The 24,500-nt window shown below is 37.2% G+C and overlaps 1 protein-coding gene across 12 annotated transcripts in view; it reads right to left on the bottom strand.

Moving 5' to 3' along the window:
* Positions 1-3: 3 nt before the first annotated feature.
* LOC124168825 (NADH-ubiquinone oxidoreductase 75 kDa subunit, mitochondrial-like) overlaps positions 4-24,500 on the bottom strand; it is a 46,288-nt gene continuing 21,791 nt past the window's right edge. For all 12 annotated transcript variants that reach the window (XM_046547209.1, XM_046547214.1, XM_046547230.1 and 9 more), the window contains 9 exons: positions 22,694-22,915; positions 22,323-22,532; positions 20,038-20,167; positions 16,386-16,537; positions 15,458-15,634; positions 8,701-8,893; positions 5,033-5,208; positions 630-764; positions 4-431 (listed from right to left, as the gene is read on the bottom strand). In XM_046547209.1, the coding sequence (XP_046403165.1) occupies positions 267-431; positions 630-764; positions 5,033-5,208; positions 8,701-8,893; positions 15,458-15,634; positions 16,386-16,537; positions 20,038-20,167; positions 22,323-22,532; positions 22,694-22,915 (1,560 nt within the window). In that variant the 3' untranslated portion in view covers positions 4-266. The remainder of the gene's footprint in view (positions 432-629; positions 765-5,032; positions 5,209-8,700; positions 8,894-15,457; positions 15,635-16,385; positions 16,538-20,037; positions 20,168-22,322; positions 22,533-22,693; positions 22,916-24,500) is intronic.

The raw sequence follows: 24,500 nt of genomic DNA, 5'->3' as shown, positions 1-24,500 counted from the left end.
ATAATTCACGCTATTTTTTTATTTTCCTTCATGTAAAAGTACTTCATGGCCTCAGAAAAGAGCACTTCAACTCCATAATAATTGAAATTAGCCTTGCATTGCAAAGCAATAAAATTATCATCAACGACCCTCGGAAAAATTATAAACATTTTTAGGACGGAGAATGGGCCAGTGAGTTCACGCTGAGAAAGAACACACAATACAAATGGCCACGGTGTTATGACTGAAAATATGAATCCAGGAGAACCACACATCCCAGTAGGTATCTATACATCTGTGACTCCATAGCTAGTATTCCTTTGGGAACTCACGGCCCATGCACATTTAGACATTGTGGGGGATGCCCTCGTAACGACATCAGTAATATAAAAATGCTCCAAATACTTTATGTCCACGCTCAATGGCCAAACATCGAGGTCTTCACAGATATCCTGCAAAAAGAATGCTTAGGTAAAGGGAAACGAAAATAGGTTTTATACGGTACGTCCAAAAGCTACCAACACCACCAACGATACCCATATTCCATTTCAATCAAGAAGACATTTTTTACAGCACACGCACACATGTTATGGACGTCTAATAATGATCTTGATTTAATTTCACTCAATAAATTCCTTTCATCAAAATACCTGAAACAGTTCATCTCCTTCTTTAATGAAATTGGCCTCTTCAACTTGCCCATATCTAACAAGATGGGGAGCTATGGATTCCATTCTCCTTCTTACCCACAATTTATTTTCGAGGGGAAGTTTACACCCCACAACCTGAAAAAATCAATACATCACGATACTTAACGGGTCCGAACTAGATGCAAATTCTGAATATCTACCCAAACGATTGCTTCTCCGTGATCAAACCCAGGGGTCCTAACCTACCATAACACATTTCACTAAGCGAGAAAGCAAACATAAAAAAGCCAAGTAAAAGCGCCTCTGCAACATACAAATTTACACAGTTTAATTTACATAATTTTACATTTACTTACTTAGCATAAATTTGGACAAACATCATGCACTGTTCGTGTATATTTCACATTATGTATTTTTTTATATACAGCCGTATTACACGTGATATAGTCGCAACAGTACATAATAATTGTGTATCCGTGCAACAAAAATACATTATGCGTGTATCGTGTATTACGGCGGCATTTCAGCGTAATTATATCCACTTCATGCATACAGGGTGTTACAGGAAGAATCTGCAATACTTCAGGTGGTAGGGGAGACAATGTTTAGCATTTTTGTCCGTAAACAGGTGGTCGCAAGTTCTTAACTATGAGCTATGGAAACGCAAAAATTTTTGAATGCACTTCGCAGTGGCCATGAAAACGGTTTTTCTCGAATGTAGAGCCTTTTCGACATTTTTTCAATATTCTGGATTTAAATGGCAAAAAATAATTAAGGTTGGATGAAAATGTGCTATTATAATTGTCTGAAACAATCTTTGAGCTTAAAGAAACGAGAGCTTTGAGCATCTTAATTATTTACATGTCCTTAAAAATCCACAGTATTAAATAAAATGTCGAAAAGGCTGGATGCCCAACCCTTAGTTTTTTTTTTACAAAAATACATTTGTTGTAGGTCTGCATGAGGCAATAGGCTCCAAATATCATCGACATGTTTTAAAATGATGCATATCTTCCATTCAATACGTCCTCGATTATTACTAGCTTAAAAATCTTGCTACCACCTTTAAATTTTCAGGCTGTATATAAAGTAGACCGTGAGAAACATTTCTCTGCTAATCAATTTTGAAAATGTTACCCTAGCGTTTTCTCAGGTGTAAATATTAATGCTTTAGGTACAGTAAAATGTTAAAAAAAGCTTTACCCGATTGGATTACTCATAAGTCTCTACTCATAAGTTTTAATAAGTAATAATTCACTAAAAAGAAAACAAAATACGACCGGTCTAGAGGGAGGTATGCGTCCTCATAAGTCATAATTGGTCGAAAACAAATTATACGCATTTCACCAACAAACGAGGGTACCACATGGTTTAGGAAGTGAGATACCTCATTCTCAGTCAGAAGGCTCTTTGTCTGATCTATCGGCGGCATTGAACAAAAGATTGTCCGATGCGCTTTCAAGCAATAAGAAATAACCTTCCCTAATCCTTATCTCGATTCGTCAGGCAACGAGTTCGCGAAATGGAATGGTGGATATCCCAGTCACATTTTTTTACTTGGAAAATGGCCGGATAACTAGAATAACACCTACTGACCGCAAGGAGTTCGATCACACTGAAGCGGACTGTGTGGTTGACTGCTTTGAAAGACCAGAGGCGGTATTTGAAAAGTTGATGCCGAGGTTGAATGGGCACGTATGAATAAAATGGAAATGCAGGGGCATTTTCTCGCATATCTAGTGTAAGATTTTACAGTTTCCCGGCGAACAACATCTAAAAAATCTTCTCGGGATACCGCGCAGGTAAGATTATGTAAGAGCGCCGACGTTTCGGGTACGCGCTCTCACATAATCTTACCCGCGCGGTATCCCGAGAAGAGTCGATACATATCTAGTGTAAAATGACATTGGTTCCGCGGCCAACTAACAGTAAATATCAAGCACACGAATTTAGCGAGGCAGCATAAATAGTGGGAGGGGGAGCTATTTTGCCTGAACCCTACTTTTTGGAGGCCCTAAAAAATTTCTCGGCGTTCTGAAAAGAGGAAGGGGAGAGGGGGAAAGAGAACATAGAAGGCCCTGGCCCTGAAATCCCTCCGGTAGACACGGGCGTTTACTCTGGTGATTGTGTTAGTGGTCGTTGGCTCAAGCTAGAGAAGAAATTGGCTACTCTTGCTAAGAGCTGTAGTCATCTTAGCCATAGCGAATATTCGCTGTAGTTTACCCTTAAAGATGAAAGAACCGGAACGAAAGCCATAGAGTTTCGTAACTACCCTGATCGCCAGGCGCTTGAAGGACATTAACCTTGATAATGAAGAGATGGAATAATGAAGCTCGAGTTTTGTCACTCAAGAGTCGAGCCTCTGATCTCCACCGAGAAATTTATCTCAAGAAACGCGAAAAGATGTCAAGGAATTGAAGTCCACTAGCAAATGCGGATTATCAGAGGCGCGCAGTGAACAGAGGCGCATATGCTAGGTTCAAGTCAATGAAATATTGTTTCCTCGGGGTAACCAAAAATATTTAGAGATGGTTTGATGATTGATTTTTGAGACAGTGAATTCCATAACGAAGGCGAACAAAGTATTTTCCATGGTGGGACTGTCAAGGGTAAAAAAATATCCCAATTCTAGTGGGGTGGGGGAAAAACTCCTTGAGAAATCTGCATAATAAGCAGGAGAGGTTTCTTCTTATCGATTGAGTGTTTACACAGTCTTTCAAATCAGAGCAAAGTTACAAGAGACGAAGAAGCCAAAATTATTGCAAATCAGTCAGCGTCCATTAAAAATTGAGCCTATATCCACTAATGATTTCTGGAGGGATACCCCCAAAAATCCTCCCATCCTACTTTTGCAAGCAAAGCTTCACTCTGGTGCTCCCGATTAGTATAAAAGATTATTCTAAGTCCGTGGTATAAACCGATCCGTTTTAACAATGTACATATACTTGCTTACTAGTGAACAAAGTAATGGCTTCCCTTTCCCAGAAGATGATAATGCAACATAACACACAGATTCCATGTATGGAATTTAGGAAGAACTTCACAGCAAGACTGAGTTTGAATATTTTATATAGAATGTGTTAGAATTTTTTTCAAGCAATACTTGTGGACTTCACCAAAAAGATGTTGAGATAAAGGTAAAAAGAATGATGACCTAATCAATTTCATTTCCTCCAGAGACATACTTTTTTCAAAATTTTTCTGTACCACATTTTGTAGCATGAAAAAAACTTAGCCATTTCATGGGATTCCTAGACTCATCTCAGACGTACGTATACATATTTATATTTAAAACACTTCTCATGTTTCTTGGGGAGAAAAATGAAAAAAATAGGCAAGTATCACAACAAAATACATTCTCCTTCAAATAAAATTCAACCATGGCATTGGCACTTTATGCCGTTACAAGGATGAGATAACTGCTCCATTATTAAGTGTTTACATAACAATGCCTCTACTGCACAAGTGCTCAACAATTGCCCACTGAATCAAATCCACTCATCCAATTCTCCAAGCTTTGGAGGTGAGCATTTGTGCTCCGGCTATTGCCAGCTAAGCACATTCGTATTGCTGGGCTCCTAGATGAGCGGATAATTGTGAACTTAACTAACTAACTGGAATAGATATATGAGATTTCAAAAATTTTTCAACACGGGATGCTATTACACAAGTGTATTCCCATGAAATGCATGAGTGTATTTTTGCTGCCCTTGACAAGTAAAAAAAATCCAATTCAAGAATACCGGGACTAGCCATGGTGATAACTTTTACGGCAGGCATGCACAAATTGCATGAAAAATACACTGAGAGAAAATCATTTGCCTTGACTGGGATTCGAACCCTGGGAATTCCCATTCGAATCCCAAATCAAATCAAAGTCAAAGCAAATTATTTTTTTCTCTGTGGATTTTTCACACAAAAAAAAAACTTGCAAATAAATTACTAATCTGTGAACTTATTTAAAAAATAATGGAAGGGCTTACAAAACCACAAAACCAAGATTAAAACCATTTACATCTCTCGCATAGGTGAAATTTCTTACACAATACATACAAAGATACAATCCTGAAGGACTGTGTAAGGAAGAATGTGTATATGTATTTATTTCCCCAATTCCAAGCAATATTTACATAATGTCCCCAAATTTTAATTTATTTTAATATGGGAGTTTAGTGGTCTGTTTAACAGAATATTTGTCCACTTCCTCAATGGTCCATGGTTAATTGAAAAGAAGTGTCCATGATGTATTATGCAAAACACTATAAATTGAGATAATGTAATGCCTACTTGAACTCAGAGGCTAGTATGTATATATACACTATATATTTGTGACATTATATGCCAAGAAAGGCATTCATGGGTCAACCAAGTAAACTGAAAATATTTTGATGAAAAAAAAGCACCTCAGAGAGAGCCCGTACAATTTTCCAGTCTTCTCTGGCATAGCCAGGAGGGTTGACAGCTAAATTAGCCAGCTGAACTCGGCCTTCAGTATTAACGTATGTTGCTTCTTTCTCTGTATAAGCAGCTCCAGGAAGGATTACATCCGCCATTTCTGCACCATTGTCACCGTGGTGACCTATATTTCAGAAAAAATATTTTAAGAAACAACCATAGATATTTGCTTTATCCGAAAACCCATGTCATGCATATACTTAATATATTTGCATTCCACATATGTTTGGATAGTGCATGCATGGACTCTTGCAAACATGATTTCCACATACGCATAAGGGGGAGTGAATGGAGTCATGCCGTAAATAGAATTACCTAGGTCTAATTCCGCACAACACCATATCAACCAAGACTTACAAATTCATAGGCAAATCTTGGTCATTAAAAGTTTTCATTGTATCTATGGAATAAAAATGGCCTTCAAGATGAATAGCAAACATTATTCAGTTCATTATTATTCATTATGCCTTCAATAACCCACATATAAAATAATTGGACTTTTAAGAGATTCCTAAAATCTGTATCAACATAATATACACCTAACAACTCCTACAACACAATTCTCACCATCACATAGGTGCCTGAGACGCAAGTAAATAGGCTTGCATTTTTCACCTTGAAGAAAATTGCATCCAACATAGACCATCAGCATACTCCACCTTAGCTATTCCCAATTCTACCAAAATATACTACATAATAATAATATGTACTTAATATTTTATTAGTCTTCAAGTCTTACAAGGTAAGTCAGTACAATAATTATATATAAATTTACATATGCAGTGAGAAACAGTGAGGGGAGTATAATGCTTACAATGAGAAGGCACTTTTGTCCTCTACAAATTCATTTAATGAATAGAAAGCTTTTTTTGCATAGAATTTGTTTTATCATAGATTGGAATTCTTTATTGTCTTTTATCATTTTGATTGAATACGGCAGGTACCTTATTGAAATAATGGATTCCAGTGTGCAATACACATTTTTCATAAAGTGATCTTTAATGGAATATACTATTGAAGTTATTAAGATGTCTGGTTTGGTATTTGTGATGACTCAGATAGGATGTGTATAAATGAGGGTTATTTCTAACAAACATAATTATATTCAGTATTTAAATATATGGAAGAGTTAATATTATTTCTTTGACGAAATAATTTTTAAGGGATTCACATAATTTCAGGTCATTTAAGACCCTTATATGCATGACCTTCTCTTCTGGATCCTGAATAACCTCTCTATATATACAGTTGGGTCTTGCCCCCAATACATTGCACCATATTGCAGTATGCTGTATATTTGGCATAATATAGTGCTAAGGCTACTGCTTTAGAATAAGTTTCCGTGATAATCCTGATGGCATATTTCCTGATTCCCCGCAGGTTTATACTTTGACAATGAAAATGGCCTAACCCTTGAAAGATAGGCCCACCCTTTATTTCTTCAGCAAAATCAAATGCTTCAAAATCATAATTACAGAAAATATCCTTTTTTGCATAAAACAACTCCTCATTTAAGCATATACAAGAATTGCCATTTTTTCTCATGGCAATTCTTTTATATTTCACCGCCGTACACGCGGCAGGGCTAGAAATATTACAAATCCTCATTTAAGGTCCAAGCAATAGTGATTTAACCTCATAAAGACCTATCTACGAACATCTATTTTTTAAATAGACTGCATAAACACACATAAAATCTATTGTTCATTTAATGAAATAATTTCCAAGACCAATTACATAGTACTAGCGTCAATGAAAATTAATAAATATGAGAAAGTAACGTCACAGAAAATACTCAAAATACTTTTATCCTAGATTTTACAAATCGACGTAATTATTTTTTATTCATCATTTTACAAATGGACATAAAGAACCCACCCCCATTTTTCAAGATAAACTTAAATCCACAGTGAAGAGCTGCAACTCCTTACTCTCTCCTTGGGAAAGGAGACATCTTATTACAATGAATCCATTGCCACCGAAAATGTACAGCTTACCCAAAACCCACAAGTCTAATGTGCCCATATGCCCTGTGGTTTCCCATTTTTCTGCTCCCTTCAAAGTTAAATACACTCATACGGAACCTCTCGGGGTTTAAGCTCACACACAGCATAGAAAATTCCTCTGAGCTAGCAAAAATTCTTTCAACAATAACCCCCCACCAAGTGGAAAACTGGTATCATTTGATGTTTCCAACCTTTTTACCTCCGACCTGCCAAATAAGCTATAGGACTAACTCTAGATTGGCTCAGAAAAATCATCCGTAAATGACGACCAAGTGAGTTACTTCAAAAAACTATTATCAGTGTGCATGGACCAAATTTATTTTCAATTAAATCGCCAGAATTACCACAAAATTATGGCCTTTCTATGGGCTCTCCTCTTTTGCCTATCCTGGCTGATAACTTTACGGATAACCTGGAAAGTAAACTGTTCAAATCTCATTACCCTCTTTTAAAAAAGGTGTGCTACTACTTTTCATATGTGGATGACATTATTTGCCTGTGGACTGGTAGCAACAGACAACTGGCCTCCTTTCTTGGGCTACTCAATTCCCTCCACCCATCCATCAATTTTACTTCTGAACTCGGATGTGACTCAATCCACTTCCTAGATCTCACGATTTCCCTCAAAGAAGGCAAACATGACTTTGCAATCTACCGGAAAAGTACCTTTATGGATGTACTTATCCCTGCAGACTCAAACCATCCTTACTCCCACAAGATTGTGGGCATTAACTCTATGTTAAACAGACTACTTTGTATCCCAATGACTAATTCAAGTTTCAACCAGGAACTTGATTTAATTAAATCAATATGTTAAAATAACGGCTATTATGATCACCTCATCCATAAACTACAGGCCAAAAAAAAACCCAAAAAAGAGTATTGCCCACCCTAACCAGTTTGCTGACGGTCCCCAAAACAGAACCCAAACAATGGTGCAAATTACCATTCCTTGGCCCCCTGTCTTACAGTATTCACAACCTCATCCCCAAAGACAAATACCGAGTGTGTTTTTACTCCCCGACCTCCCTAGGAAAAAAGTTAGGTATTTTTAAATCCAAGGACAAATTGCATCCTAAAAACAAAAGTGGTGTCTATGCCCTGATATGTGATGAGTGCAATGATGTGTATGTCGGTCAAATGGGCCACAAATATAAAAAGAAGTGCTCATTTGAAAGACTCCAAATACTATTTTTCTAAGCACCTGTCCGAATCCGGCCACAACAGTGATTTTAATATGTATTAAACTTTTACATTTACATGACAAAAGTGTAAAACTGGATATTTTAGAAATCACCAAATGCACTCTTGCACATAACACCAAAATTTTAAATGATATGACTGTATTCAAATGTTCTAATTTTTTTATCTACTGTTTTAAAATCTGACTTCTTCCTTGACAATCCTCCTCCTCCCCTCCCCATTAACCTCATTAACACCTGACCTTCTATCTGCCTCTCCCAGCTTTTATACTTTGTGTTTTGATCCTCCATTCAACCAACAATTTGGGTATATAAGGCTGGACGTTGTACGCTATTGCTCTGTTCTGTACTGGGTTTTGTTTCACCATGGACATAATTATTATCTTTTACAGAAAAACATTCACCAACCTTGGTATATGATAAAAACATCTTCAGGAAGGTCATCTCTGCTAACCAGGCACTTGTCAGCCCCTACAAGGTACAACACTTTAGGAGGATTTCTCTTCACGCATTCAACTCCACTGAGGTATCCCACATCCAAAGCTGCCACTTGCGAGGCCACTCGATGTAAAACATTAAATACTTTCCAGCCTTCCTCCACCTAAAATAAGACATCCACTTCACCATTTGATACATGAGGGGCTGGCATAGCTACCATATACATATATTTCTGCATTTTACAATGCTTGTTGCAGAGCTGAATTCCCCGATCTGGTTTGCAGCTGCAGTGGGGCCTACCTGTCACCTGTGACCTTCATTCTATGCCGTGTGCCCCATCAGTGGGTCACACCACAGAGAGAGGAATAACCAGAGCACTCACTGGCATAGGAAAACCATAACATCGGTGATTCCCATTTCAGAGCCCATCCTGCAAGAGCAAGCTAGAATGGAGGTCCTGAAGTTGGGAATAGATGGCTTCAGGGCATCGAATGGGTGGCTCCACAAATTTAAAAAAAGGTGGAACCTGACCTCATTGAAGATTTGTGGGGAGGAAGCCTCCATTAATCCGGATGTGGTGGAGAGTTGGAGGAAGAATCTAGTTTTTTAATTGGGGAGGGCTACAGTCCTAAGGACGTTTTTAATGTAGATGAAGCAGGATTTTTTTTACAATTTGCTTCCTGACCGTACTCTAACTGTGAAGGGAGAGGCGTGCCACGGCGGTAAAATGAGTAAGGAACGGTTTACGGTACTCCTGTGCACCAATAGTGACGGCTTGGAGAAGTTGCCTCCGTTTGAGGTGGGTAAATTCACTAAACCGTGCTGCTTTAAAAATGTTAAAGTGATGTCTTGCCCCTATAGAAGCAGTAAAAATGCTTGGATGACGGCGGCATTATTTCGGCGGTGGTTGGCGGGTGTTGATGCGCACATGGAGGGGGAAAATAGAAAAATAGTGCTCTTCCTCGATCGGTGCACGGCCCACAACATTGAAGGGCTGACTTTAAGAAACGTGCAGGTAATTTTCTTCCCCCCAAATTGCACTAGTAAACTGAAACCCTTAGACCAAGGGATTATTTCGGCAGTGAAGAGGCATTACCATCGTATACTAATAGAGTTTTTGGTGTGCCGCATGGATGGAAGTGATTGCCGCAATTTGAAGTGGACTGTATTGCAGGCAATGCAGCAGCTTTGCGAAGCATGGTAGTGTGTGACATCAGTCACCATTTCCAATTGTTTTACAAAAGCCGGGTTCGTTGTCAATAGCGAAACCTGCGACACCTCGATGGAGAATGATGCCGTAATCGGCGAGGTCTGGCGGGATCTCTCGAAAAAAATGGACTTTGAAGTGTCGTTCGGTGAGTCTTCAGAGGTAGACACCAATTTAATAACCCACGATGAATCACCCAATCTGCAGGAGGTGCCAACAGAGGAAGTGATGCCTCCGGAAGAAGACAATGGACCTGAGACGGAGTGTCCCAACTCTGTTACAGTCAGCGCAGCGATGGACTTTTTATTTTGTGCACGGGGATTTCAGAAAGTGTGATGAGTGCGTTTAGAACAGTGGAAGATGCTGTGGCAAAAGAATTGAGGGGAAAGAAATGTCAAGCATCTTTACTTTCATATTTCAAAGTTGAAAATAAATAAATTTGTTTTATAATATTTCATGCCTTTTTTGTATTATTTTCATCCTTATTCTCACACAAGTTTTCTCCAAGTGACCGACTATGATTTGCATCACTGAGGTAAGTAATTGGGTTCGTGTTTTGCATTACTTCACCATTAGAGTACGGATTGTCAGAACGGAGTTTTTTCGTGCACTTATAGTTTCCCATTGTTTCCTGACATAGACTATCATCCAGAAATTCCCACCGGTGTAATATTGCCAATAACTGCCCTGCATTCTCTAACTTATGATCTGAATGCTATCCTAATTCACGAAGTCATTCTTTTCGGAAATGGATGTAACTAGTGTGCGTATTCTTAGTCTGGGCAAAAAAGGGTAGTTCTGGGGGGTAACTAGGATGAATTCAATTAGAAAAATACGTAATGTTTCTCAGAGTTTGGAAAAAAATTTACGGCGATCAGTGACTTCCAGAATATAATTTCTCGAAAACTCATTTTTGAAATCATGAATTATTGTAGTGGAGAGTTCTCTTGCATGAGGCCTTTCAGGTTGCTTCCTTAACGACAGTTGCCTATTCAGAGTATGGTGGAATTAATGCCATTATAATATATTATTTACGAAGCCCGCGACCACAACTATTGCAGAAGAATTTAATTGATTCGACTACTAGAAATGCCACCCGTTAGTCGGTCGACAATAGCCGCCACTTTGGTCGTTGTGGCTGAGCGATCTGAATTTCATGGCGATAAAACAATATTTGGGGCTGTTAGCATAAATTTATATTCGTGATGATAGAAAAATACAAACGAGTCCATCCATTGATTTCATAGCTTTCCAATTTAAATCTCGCAAGTGCATGTATGTACTCTAATTCAACTATTGAGAATAATTGGATCGATTCGCGCTCACAGCTATGCCACATATATTTTTGATAACCAATTGAAAAGCACTCCACATGATGAAATAATGCGCTTGAAACTGAGGCTTCCTAAATGTGGTCTATTTCCCGCGATTTGCATCGCAGTTGAAAATAATCGGCATTGATTTGAAGTATGCGAAGGTAGAATGAAGATAACGCATGCAGACTTGCTTCAATTTCCGTGCCCCTACGATGACGCAACGTGCGTATCACATCCAGGGAACGAACTCCCAATCAACGAAATGGCAAAATTTCGGTCCCTTGAGTTTCGTTTAAGAAAGGTTTCACTGTATATAGTACTGCTAACGCAAATTGATCCCTTTTTGGAAGGGGAGGATTGTAATATATTTGGGTTTTTCATATGTATTGTTTCTATGTGAAAGTGCATTTTGTAGCACAATTGTTTTGGCGCCAATAAACGGGAAGTAGCATTCCTGAAGACTCAACCTACGACCGTGAACGAGCTTAGTCACTACAAAAACTAATAACATACATCATCAACCAAAGAAAAGTGAGCAGCAACTTATGCATTTGCGTAATTGTAAAATTACAAAAGAATGGCTTAATGAAGACTCCTTTCACCATGACTTATCTTTCCCATTAATCAACTTAATCCTGTCGATGACTTGTAATTTCAGTCTGAGTAAACAAGTCCATGGCGGCCACCATGTGAGTTTCACTAACCAATGGAAGATAAATTTTGGTGATGTTAAGAGAGCATAAGCAAAATCAATAATTCTCATGGCCACAAAATAACTATACAACAAATTCAACTTCCTCCCATTAATGTGCTCCTTTTAAGTAATGTGAAATTAACACATGTTACCACATAATCATTTTATCCAGTTTAAAATACATTATGAAATCATGGCAATTTGTTTTCAAGCTCATTTTTGTTGTATGCATCACTGCAAGGCTATGGTATATCACTAGCAAAAGTCAGCTTTTTAATAGATTCTTGTTAATGGACACTTCAGGATTATGCAAAGTAGCTGCAGAAAACAGAAGATTTCTCAAGCATAAGGAATAGAAGGTTAAGTCAGCTTAAAAAAAAAAGGGAGTAGTAAGATGTTCGTAGCCTAAAATCAGCTGGATAAAACAATTCAGATAACCCTCTCCTTCCTAAACCGCCCGAAACCGGCCGTAAACATTTCCTTGTCATGCATGAAGTTTAAATACCCATTTGCCCCACTGGTAGACCTATTTTTCTCCACGATGAGGAACTGACGCAGGTTACTTCAATTAACTTGCAATAACTTGAATGATATTTAAGTGTTTTATTTTAAAATTTGTATACGTTTTAAGAATATATTGATTTATTGAAAGAAGTTTGCCTTACCTTATATTGAATTTAATTCCCTCCTTAAACTCCATTTTCTTGGTGATATTGATGATAACATCCTAATTTGCAAACAGGTAAATCGCATCTGATGCATTTCCATGATGTTTCTATGCTCCGACCAATAGGAGTTTTTCTTTTCTTCGAGCTGAAATAGGTACACACTTTTTTTCTCCCCACGATCTTTACAAGAGAGTGTTGCTGTCTCTGTGAAAATGTGCCCATCGGAAGGATTCTTTTACATCCTACTACTTTACGGGAGGAGAATTTCCCTATCATCTACCTGTAAAGTGCTAAACGAAAATTCTTCTGTGTTACTCCATGCCTAGTATTTGAGGGTGAATTGGTTTCTTTGTACAGAATAAAACTGTTCACTATAGCTGTGTTTATGACGAAGGCAAATAAATATTTCCACCACTTTTTTGTTTTCCTACCTAAGCCATAGTAGCACCTTCTTTGATCAGCTCTGTCAACACCACCCATGTATTTGGTGTACAATGCAACTGAATGTGGACAGGATACCATAGTTGTTTGTTCTTTTTTCCTGTTTTTCTTTGTACATAGACTTTGTAATTTGGATCGCAATTGGTTTGAAGGATATTAAAATATCCCGATTATCATGCCAAACCGTTGCAGTAACTTTTCCGCTCTGAAAATTTCTACTCTCTCCTCTTTGGAGTATAAGTTTTTTGGATATTTTAATTCCTCGGGCCATTCTTTACGAGATGATCTTGTAGCAGCACATGCATATAAGTTATTCCTAAGTAGTAATTTCATGAGCGTCACACTTGAAAAAAAGCTAAAAGACATTTCAGGATTTCTTATATCTTTTTTCCTAGGTACACATTTCCCTGCAGAACGTAGCCATGGGAGCTTGCTAAAACCCAAACTTTAAATCCCCACTTCGTTGGCTTTCCTTGGATGTATTGTTTTATGTAATGACGTCCTTTAAAAGCAACTATCGTCTCGTATACACTTAATTCCCTACCTGGTTTATACTTTTGATGAAGAGTTTCCATAACATCAAGAACCGGCCTAATTTTATGCAATATATCAAAACCCTCCTCTCCCTGTTTTTTTTTCCTGAGTTATATCACTTATGTGGAAATATTTTGAAATTTTTGTGTATCTTGCAAAGGTCATACAGTCACGAACAATTGAGCAGTCAATTGAATCTTGGCTATGCCAGTAATTCCTTCTTTCAGGCAAATTGAATATTCCCGTGTATACAAGCACTCCAATGTATGCCACCATTTCATCACACGTAACATCTACCCAGTCTTTGTCAGCCTTTCCTGAGGAATGTTGAAGATGTTCTGCATACAGTGGAACCTCGTTAAAGCGAGTACGGGCTATAGCGACACCCCCGCTATTACGAGAGATAGCCGATGCACCGTCAATTGACCCTATAATAAGCATGTTAAAAAATTCGTTTTTACGAGACCCTTTCGGTGTTGGCTCTCGCCATAGCGAGGGTTTCACTGCCGGAAGACTTTCATCAAGACTCTTTAACCTCTGTAACCTCTAGTGATCTGTTAGAAATGAAGTTAATGGAGTGCTCAGTCTCAAATTCATGTGGTAAACTGTCGTTCGATAAATATAATGATTGACGAAACAATGCTTTGCATGATTTTTATTCAGTGCGGCGCTTATAAATTGTTTGAATAGTTAGTCGTTATTTGAGTAAGGAAATTTAGTGATGCAAAAAAACATCGCCTTTCGTCTGGATTTATGCTTACGTTTATCGGATAGATGTTTATCTGTCGCCGCACCACTCCTGTTCCTGTATATCTTTTCGCAACAGGTATATTGGCTATTATTTGTTCCACCTCCGGTAAAGCGACAATTCGCTATAGCGAGTGTTTATTAGTGCACCGTGGGATGTCGTTATATCGAGGTTGCACTGTATTTATTTGTGTTCTTGACAATGTTGTAAAAAAAATCTTCGCCCCCAAGCATATATTTCAGGATGGAAAATTCATTGTCACCTATCGGTAAATTATGAATAGGCCCTCTCTCTTCTTTGAACTCTGACGGTTCTTCAAAAATCAGGGTGTCCCTCCAAGAGTCATGCACCTGAATATCACCTTTTAAATCACTCGAACTTGGGGTAACATCATCCTCTAGTTCTACTTCACTTGATTTGTCACAATCACTGCATCCTTCTTCTCCATTCAAACAACTAGAAATATCTGAATCACTTGAAAATTCACTTCTGTTCACTTCTTCTGCAATAGTATCCTCACTTAAAGAAGCCTTGGTCAGGACTGAGGGGTATTAGGTTTCTTTTCATTTGAGCTGAGCTTCGCCTCCTAGCCATGAAAGACAGGAAGAGCGTGAGCTTGTGTGTGACCACACACAAAGAAATATCACCATTAGATATGACAGTCACTCTAAATAACACAGGGCTGGCCTAGGGTTTTCGTATCACACCATTTCAAAACTGGCCCTCCTAAAAATCCCTTCGTAATGGCTTAAAAATCTTCTATCATTACTTCTCAGTTAATATACCACGCTGGAACAAAGCACCTCATTGTCTCGGGATTTTAGCTTATGGTGACAACGTTCTGCTTCTTCTTAATGAAACGAGAGATTGGAAGTATGCTTGTGCTAGCAAAGATAAACACTCTCAAGATAAAACAGATGCCTATGAAACTCAAAAGGCTGCCCCAAACATCTCAGGGCAGGCCGGGCGGATTCGGCCGGTTTATGAAGGAGCGACTTAAATGGCGGCGGCCGGTTTCGGCCGGGTTAGGGTGGAGCGGAGAATGAGGCATTTAAACTTCAATAGGGAGAGGGTTAAGTAGTAGTTTAGGCAGATGGATAAAACTTTTATAATACTGACCTCAGTGGCACACTCAGAAATGATGCGGGCAAGAGCAAGGATTCTAGGTCCGTCACATCTCTGTAAAATTCCAGATCCAACAACAACCATCGGTCTCTTTGCTGAATTTAATTTGCAAGACAGAGGATGGCAATTGCATGCAAACTGCTCCAAGCTACATGGACTATCTCCACAGTACTAAAAAAATTGGAATATGTACAAGGGATTTAATAATCAATAATGCTACAACTCTTGACTCAAAAAATTGAGATTTAGCAATTCATACTTCCATAACTTCATACTTCCAAGGGCATATTAAGGTAGTTTCATACTACTATTCCATACTTCAATATAAAGATATATAGCAGCATCTAGCTTTGAAATGTATATTATCAATGAGAGAGGATGAATGACCTCAGCAAAGGCTTATTAAAACAGATGAGGAAGGGACACAAAAGGAGGCAAAGAAGGCACTTCAAAGTATCATATTAAGATCTTGAACAAGTTTGCCACCAACATTCACCATTTAATTATGTAACAATTATGTTTGTTTTTATCACTGGTATGCTTGGAATAAAATATTTATCTGGTATTCAGAGTTATAAATTTACATACATGGTTAAACCTCATATTGAAATGTCATTCATAATACTAATTTTATTCATTATGCACTTATTTACTAAATAAAAAGTATAAACCTCATGAAGTAGTGAGATAAAGATCAAACAGAAAGGATGAAGAAGATTTTAAGATGAGATACTCCAGGGATTCAAAGAATAAATCAAACCTTATGAAATGCAAAATTTCATCCAATCCATAGATTGGAGACTCAACTATAACATTACTATTCTTAAAAATGTATTTTTAAACTAAGGATCAAGTACTTCTGGTAAAGTTGATATCAATATCACTACATATTAGAAAAAATACACAATGGAATAACTCTTACCATGTAATCATAGGTTAAGTTCAACTCAGGGCCAATGACTGCAATCTCTAACTCATTTTCCAAATATGCTTTACGAATTCTAGCATTGAGGACAGGGGCTTCATAACGTGGGTTTGTTCCAATCAGCAATAAAAAGTCAGCCTTTTCAATTCCTACATAAATGATCAACAAAATTCATTTTTTTATATAAATGGAGAACAAGCCAAAAAAAGTAGCACCATTTTTCACAGATGCTATGTACCATCTCTATCTTTCAAAGGCATACAAGTTGTGGTCAGAAAATAATTGGAATTATAGTTTTATGAAAAATATTTATTTGTTTGTCAACATAAATGTCGCCTTCAAAATAGTCCCCATTGGATTTTATGTCCTTTAAGGATATCATGTATCTTTTGTTAATAAAAGAAGTCCGGGTCGTGACGTCACTGGACCTCAGCGAGGCACATGTTCGCCTAAGTCCGAGTGGGCAGTCTAATCCTGGCCTTGGCATGCAAAGCATAAGTATGGTCTTTCATTTTGACACCCGTATACGACAGTACTGATGTAAGCACTTCTTCCAACCCTCAAAAGATTTCTCAAACTCAATCTTTGGGATAGCTTTAAGCTCTGTCAGTGATTTCTTTTAATGTCATCTATGCTCGTAAAATGATGGCCTTTTAAGTTTCTCACTATTTTTGGGAACACTAAAAAGTCAAATGGAGCCGTCAGGCAAATATGGAGCATGTTAAAGCATTGTTTTTGGCCAAAAATTCACTAATATAAGCAATGAAGTGACAGCCAAAAATCCCAGAACTCAACAAAACATATCTAACCTCAGCACCTGCGACAGACTAAGTAAACGATAACTACAACTGAAATTTTTATCATACTTCAGGGGCATGTATACCGACACATTTTTAAAAATTTTGACAATAGGACTCCAAACTTGTAAAACAAGCGAGAAATTTCAAAATTTAGTTCCTGTTATTTTCTGAACTCACCCCATAGAGGACTCAGTGCACCTTCATTACAATCTGAGTAGGGATACAGAGATTAAGATCGACTTTTTCATTTTCTACAAGTAGTATTACGCCTTCTTGACCATCTCCCATTTTCCATCTGCCTGGGATCACTTCATCCACTCCACTGGCAATTCAATGCAGTAATTCCACTGCGTAATTCTGGTTTGATAAATCTGGGCCACACTTGCATAGGTCAATTTTAATAATCTCAGTTTAGTATCTCAATTGCCTTCAAACTTTAAGCTCAAAACTTTAAGCCTTTTGCTCAAAACTTTAAGTTTCATCACTGGCAGCAGATTACAAGCCTTTAGTTAGCAGCTTAATCCTGACTGTTCCTATTTTCATTCATCACTTCATTAAATATTTCAATAATATGTGTATTAGAGGGAAACAGTTTTTGAGCAATTGAAACATTAGAAACTGTGAGGCATCCCAAAGTCATTGAAATATACCAAATGGCCTTTCAGTCCCTTCCTTTATTTTGCATCCTTTTGTTACATACTTTCCACGCAACACCAAAACAGGGCCCAACCATGTTCATAAAATGTCTACCAACATAAGAATTTTATCCAGAGTTCCAAATTAAAACTCAGTATAAAAAGCTAATACTTAAGCCCACATTCTCTTCTCATCGGCAATGGTAAACTAACATGAGCCACCAATGAAGCCACAATATTGCCCAGACAGCACAATCTATTGTATACAAATTGTAAATCTCTTGTACATTTACAAATTGCATTAATTTTTGTAAAACCATTTTATTACCATTGTATTCCAAAACCTCCAAACAAATCAATTGTAACACAATTGTAATACAGAACAAAAATAGGAGTGAAATCCAATTTTATAAACCATTGTATTTCTCATGTATTTATTTCCTTTGTTAAACAAGAGATATATGATGCAAAAAATCCAGAGAAAAAATCATTCGCCTTGACCAAGATTCAAATCCAGATCCCCAATTTCTGGTTGAGTGCTTTAGCCAGTCAACACATTCAGCACGGAGCACGTCAATTGACGTGGTCCTGTCCAAGCCGAGAAACAGAGTACGTCAACTGTCGTGCTCTGCCGGTCACATGGGAGGCCTTTCTCCGCCCCCGTATGTGACTAATATCCACTTCCGAGTCTTCCGATCATGTGCATTTCCTTCAGCAAGCTTCCCTCTTTCGACCCCTGTGTTCCATTTGTAAATAGCAGTATTTGAACGGAAGTTATGACACGAAAACCTCTATTTTCCTTTCTTATTTTATCGGCCGATTCTGACGACTTTTATGAAAATCAGGCCTGCATTGAATGTGTTAAGCTACCAAGGCATCATTCCTCTGAGGATATTTGTGGGCACAACCAGAGTAGGTGACTAGGACTAGGAAAAAAAGAGATACATAATCATACTTAAGTTTTTAACAAAGCACTGTGCCACTGTTGCTGAGAGTTAGATCAGCAAGTTCTTTTGCACGCACGCACATATACTTTGGTTCAAAGATTTTTAGTTCTTTTGAGATCTGATTTGAGACAAACAGGAAGAGCGATTGGCAGCTCTCTGGTCTCTCTCCATCTAAAGAAAACCAGGAAGTGTAACCTCATAAAAGATTCATTGATACCTACAAGTGCAAGCTAAGATACAAATCAAGAAGCAAATACCCTATGATTTAGCTCACAGCACTGAATGGAAAAATTAATAGAATCGATATTGATTTCAGGTCCAGAGTTAACAGTTGCCCATTAATAGGTGACTCTTAACTATGGCTCCGGAGGTAACACTGATGAGTCCTGTATTTGCCATTTTAATGCAGTTGTATTACAAAAGGAATATAATTTGTAATGCATTCCTAATTTAGCTCTGTATTACAACTGCAATACAATAGGGTAGTTTCCTTCATCAAAGAAAACGAAAGGCATTGATTGCGATTCGTTACCCACCATTAGTGTATTCATAATAAATAAATTATTTAATTTTAGATATCCCAGTTTAGGTGAATGGCAATAGTAAATTTTAACTGCATTTGAAAAAGGCCAGATTGGTGCCCATGCAATGCCATTCCATGTGACGTCACAGGGACCTAGTTTCTATACGAGTGGATAGGAGTTTTACATTGTCTGAGATTACCAATGCATGCATGAGGCACAGACTTAAGAGAAACATTTCTTAATAATCACCTATTAAAACTGCCTATAGTCGGAAAGTTTCCTTCATTTGATAAGGTATTAATATCCCTTATTTAAGCCAAGCGCTACCTGCTAGCAGGGTACTCTACTACCTGCTAGCAGCTAGCATCGCACAATATCCTCGCCCTAAGGTCACCTCAATTGGCGACAGCGGGAACCAGAATGACGTCACACGGGCTTTTCCCGTCATTCATACTTAGCCGTCGCGTTTTCTGGCGCTTGAAAATTTTTGCTTTTCAATTAATCGCAAAAAATACATATCGTCATTTAAAAATCTAAAAGCGTGAAATGCATACTCTAGGAGTAATAATCTTTCGATGTAGGCAATAAAATACATAATAGGGAACCACCCAATTGTTTCAGAGGATATTTGACACTGTATTACAACTGCAATACAACACATCCCATTTTGAAAAACCATTGTATTAGAAACGTATTATGTATATACCACAATTGTGCTGACTGAGTGGCTATAAATTGACTACCTTTGATTTCACTGTTCAAGAGGTATGAGGAACGAAGGTCACAACCAGGATCTCTACGAAGGAATTCTTCTTCTGTGCAAAGTGTTTCCGAACCAAGTGAATTAATCAAGTCTTTCAGGACTACAAGAGTCTGAAAAAGAACAGAAAAGAATATTCAATTCACACACAGCATTTAAGAAGAGAAATAAATCCTTAAGGAATGAATATTGCATCATAATTATGATTCTATACTCATTCATCGACACATAGGGAGCCAAATCCCCTGATGGGGATCCAGAGAATTCTCCAGATCCCTAAACATTAAAATTTTTTCATTAAAAATTAACTCTCAAAGATACTATCAATTTGTATAGAAATTAACATGAATGACAGCAGAGAATGTCACATGATCATGTTCAAATATAAAGGACTTATTTATTACCAGCCATGTGAATGAATTTATATTGCATTTAATAATTCTCAACTTATAACTATGTGGCAAAAGTTGATGCAATAGACCCACGTCCAATGTGCAACTCCTTGATTTGGGGTGAAGGCTTCACCTGGAAACTTGATCCCAGGTTCTCTCAATCAGCAGCCACCAGGCTACCAAGCTCCTTCATGACTTACACACTATATAAAATTATTAAAAATCATTGCAAGGGTGCAAAAGCTTTAAAGACCTAAGAGGGATGGTAAGATATGTGGCGTAGGCGACCTTCATCTAAGCTCATTTGCACCATGAAAAGTAGGGAAGGAAGGATGGAGAAAAACATGGCATCGGCATTAGCCAACTCTTGACAAAAGGCACCAAGGGGACCATGGTTCAACATCCCAACGGACAGACAGAGTGCTGCATTGAGGTGCACTCCACAAAGAAGTTGATTGTGTAGTCCCTGAAAATTCTTCACTTTCTCAAGGATTCGAGCCCAGGCCCTTTGTAGGGGAAGGCAAAACACTAGCGACTAAACTTTTAAACCAACTTTAGCCCTAACTTTAAACCAATGCAATCCCCCAATTCAGCAGTATTTAGGATACATTCCCTAAGTAATGCATCATATGTTGCCATTGAAAAAGGATAGAATCCCTGGAAAATACATTCAGAAACATTGTGGACATTTGAAACTGAGGCATTCCTATGCCACAGAATTTTGTACCCTACTAGAAGGTGATATTTTCCCCTTAAATATCTTGTTCACACATGATTTCTCCTTATTTGATACCTGAAAACTATAAAAGATACCATGGGTACTAGAATCCAATTCATCATTGAATAGTATTTAGATACAAATTAGATACCAAGCAATATGTTCCACCAAGGATAAATGCATACAGAGTGCAATGTTAAATATTAATTATTGATGTTAATGTTGCTAGGGGAGGCTGAGGAGGAGAGGGGATTTTAGGATAGAAAAAAGGGAAGTTGCTTGAAGTAGTACAAAACACTGTAAATTTAAGAAAGTAAAGAGGATCTGAAACAACCCAGTGAGAAATGGGTGGTGGAATCCACGTTGAGTGGTGGGTATTTGGTGGTGGTGGATATTGAGTGGTTGGACCCACGTGGAATCCACGTTGATTTCAAGTGGATTTGTGGTGATTATCATAAAATTTTAAACAGAATTTCTAATTTGTGGAACTTAACTCTCTGGTGACATTGCGTCATTTATCATCCTGAAACCACGCTAGTTATGTGAAAATGTATCGCACATGCTATTTTTATATAATTCGTGGAAAGGCAGCCATGAGAGCACATGAAAAATCGTAGACACATATATAGAAGGTTTAGATATAGAGTGGTTGAGGTTTTAATGGTTTTAGGACAGCACCTACTGCTGTTTTAATTTTTCCACCAAATTTCCACGTGGATTCCACGTTGATTCCACGACCAAAAACACGTGGTATCCACGTTAATTCTCCACGTGGGTTCCACGTGGATTCCACCACCCATTTCTCACTGGGAAAAATCTAACGTTACAAGAGTGTTCGTGCCAAAGATATGAAACTCTCATATTCACTAGGTACTTCAGCAATGAGGTTGGTTTGGATAGGTGAGTTTTTAATAAATGTAAGTTTTATGCTGATGAGTACCTTGCTTCCTCTTTCTGATGTATTTCATAATCAATTTGTTTCCAATACTTGTTTTGTTTGTAAGTGAAAATTAATGCTTTTGTAATCATCACTTTCTGTATCCATCATATTTTTGGGTAAACAAAGAAGCATTATAATTAGAAAGAAGATGAGAGGGAGATAAAGATCTTAGAGCACTTACAGTACTATTGAGCATTAAGAATATTTATTTCAATTACCTCAACATCAACTAAATCACCTACAATAGCAGCAATTCCATTTGGAGAAGCTTGCCTTAAAGGTTTACTAGCAGCTTCAAGTGCATCCAACCACCCCACTGGAATCAGTTCACCACTGCAGTTTCGAATGTATGGAGTGGTCAATCTCTGTCTTTTAAGACCATCACACGCAAATCTGGTTTTATCAGATATCCATTCTTCATTCACAAACTTAAGAATCACGGTTGTAATTTGAAACAGAAATAAAAAACATTAGCAAAGTACATAGGAAATTTCCAAAGCATTAAATTGGCCAAGATTTGTTAGGAAGGCATTAACATTACTAGAGGATCATACAGAGAAACATACTATCATGAAAAACTAATGCTCACATCATTCTCACGCGGAAGAATACGAAGAACTTCATTGCTTCTTGAACATACGATGATATTACTGCCTAATGCATCCAAAACATCAATACTCTCAGTCCTTCTCAATTCCCACGGTCGAGCTTGAAATGCATACGGTTTAGCAGTGAGAGCTCCAACTGGACAGAGATCAATGACATTTCCTGAAAGTTCTGAAACAAACATTTTCTCGACATATGTTCCAACCTGCCAAAGAAAATGTGATAATAATGCTTATTATTATGTATACTGTTACTGTATAAGTGACAGTATCATTAAGCCTAGAGGCTAGAATATTTAAAATAACATATTATTGAAAAGGCATCCTATTTCGAGACTTGTTGATGTTGCAATACAAACTGCAACAGTAAACATGCAATCCCTGCATTGGTTATGATTAACACTTTTCAAAATACAGGAATTTAACATGCCTTAGCCCTGCCAACTGGGTTTTTATGGCGTTCTTAGAGCCAGTAACAATTTAGTGAATATTACTGTAGTTTTATTGAATTGTAAGTTTTATGTATACACTACCTACTGATCTTATTGCAAAAAAAACGAAGTTGAGCATTACAACAAAAAAATCGGTCCAGAAAACTAGTAAGTTGTAAAGATATGGCGACATAGAGGCTGCAATAGATGTGAACCTAGGTTGGTTCAAAAAAACTTTGTTTTGAAAGGCGCAAATGCTGATAAACTATTTTGTATAGTTGCATCAGTAAATAAAACACTGAAAAAAATCAGCTTGATCAAATATTATTTAACCCAACCAAATATTTCCACAGTATTAAACTGAAAATTGCCAATCTTAGACGGTCGGAGCTTGAATGTTCTTAGAAGTCTACAACAGAAAAGATAGTTACCAGTTATAAAAACCACGTTCAGCGATTAATGTCATCTCTTTCAATGACAGTCTTAGTTTTGAATAGGTTAAAAACTGGCAACTTTATTTAACATCACCTCAAACACAATACCATTCCTGACAGATGACAAATACATATGTCACCAAGAGTTAAGGGTTTTTAGCATTACCATTCCCTTGTTAAAGGTAACAAGAGAATTTTCCACAAAACAGAATATTTTTCAAAATTGAGCACTAACACTAGCAAAAGTAAGAACAATTTCTGTACTTTCATACACTCCCAAGTAGCAAAAGAATATTGATTATTTCAAATAATTTTAAAATCAAAATATCATAAGGTGGCTAAATTCATGACTTTTTCATAAGGCGTTGTTCTTTTTGAGTCTTGTACTGTTTGATCTAATTTTGTTGATAGAGTATATATATGGATATGTAGGAAGTAATGGCTTATTTTTTTCATAAAATATCCCTTTTTTAATTTCACAGAAAAATAATTATGTGAACATTATTTGAAAACAATTTCAAAATTATTTTATACACATTTTAAATAATTTGATAATTATTTTCTAATCATTTTAATCTAATGTTGAAATCATTATAACATAATTTTGAAATAATTAGGTAATTATTTTGAAATCTTTTTAAAACATTCATATAAATTTTCATTCGTAAGTATAATCTTAGTCATACCAATGTGACAAAATAAACCAGCATAAAAATTATCATTCCTTTGACGTGAATGTGAGATAACTACAAGTAGCTATACTACATAATATGTACAAGTAATACAGATGATTTTGGAGACTTCTACCAAAAATGAATCCCTTTTTTCAAAAGTGAGTTTGAATTTCACGGTTTTCAGGACTTCTTGAAAACCACAATATGGTATTTTTAGGCAGTTTTCCATAAGATTTCTAGAAATTTTAAATA

This window comes from Ischnura elegans, chromosome 1 (genome assembly GCF_921293095.1).
Source record: "Ischnura elegans chromosome 1, ioIscEleg1.1, whole genome shotgun sequence".
NCBI lineage: Eukaryota > Metazoa > Arthropoda > Insecta > Odonata > Coenagrionidae > Ischnura > Ischnura elegans.
The sequence above is the reverse complement of the archived record's forward strand: the minus strand, read 5'-3'. Positions and strand labels throughout refer to the sequence as shown.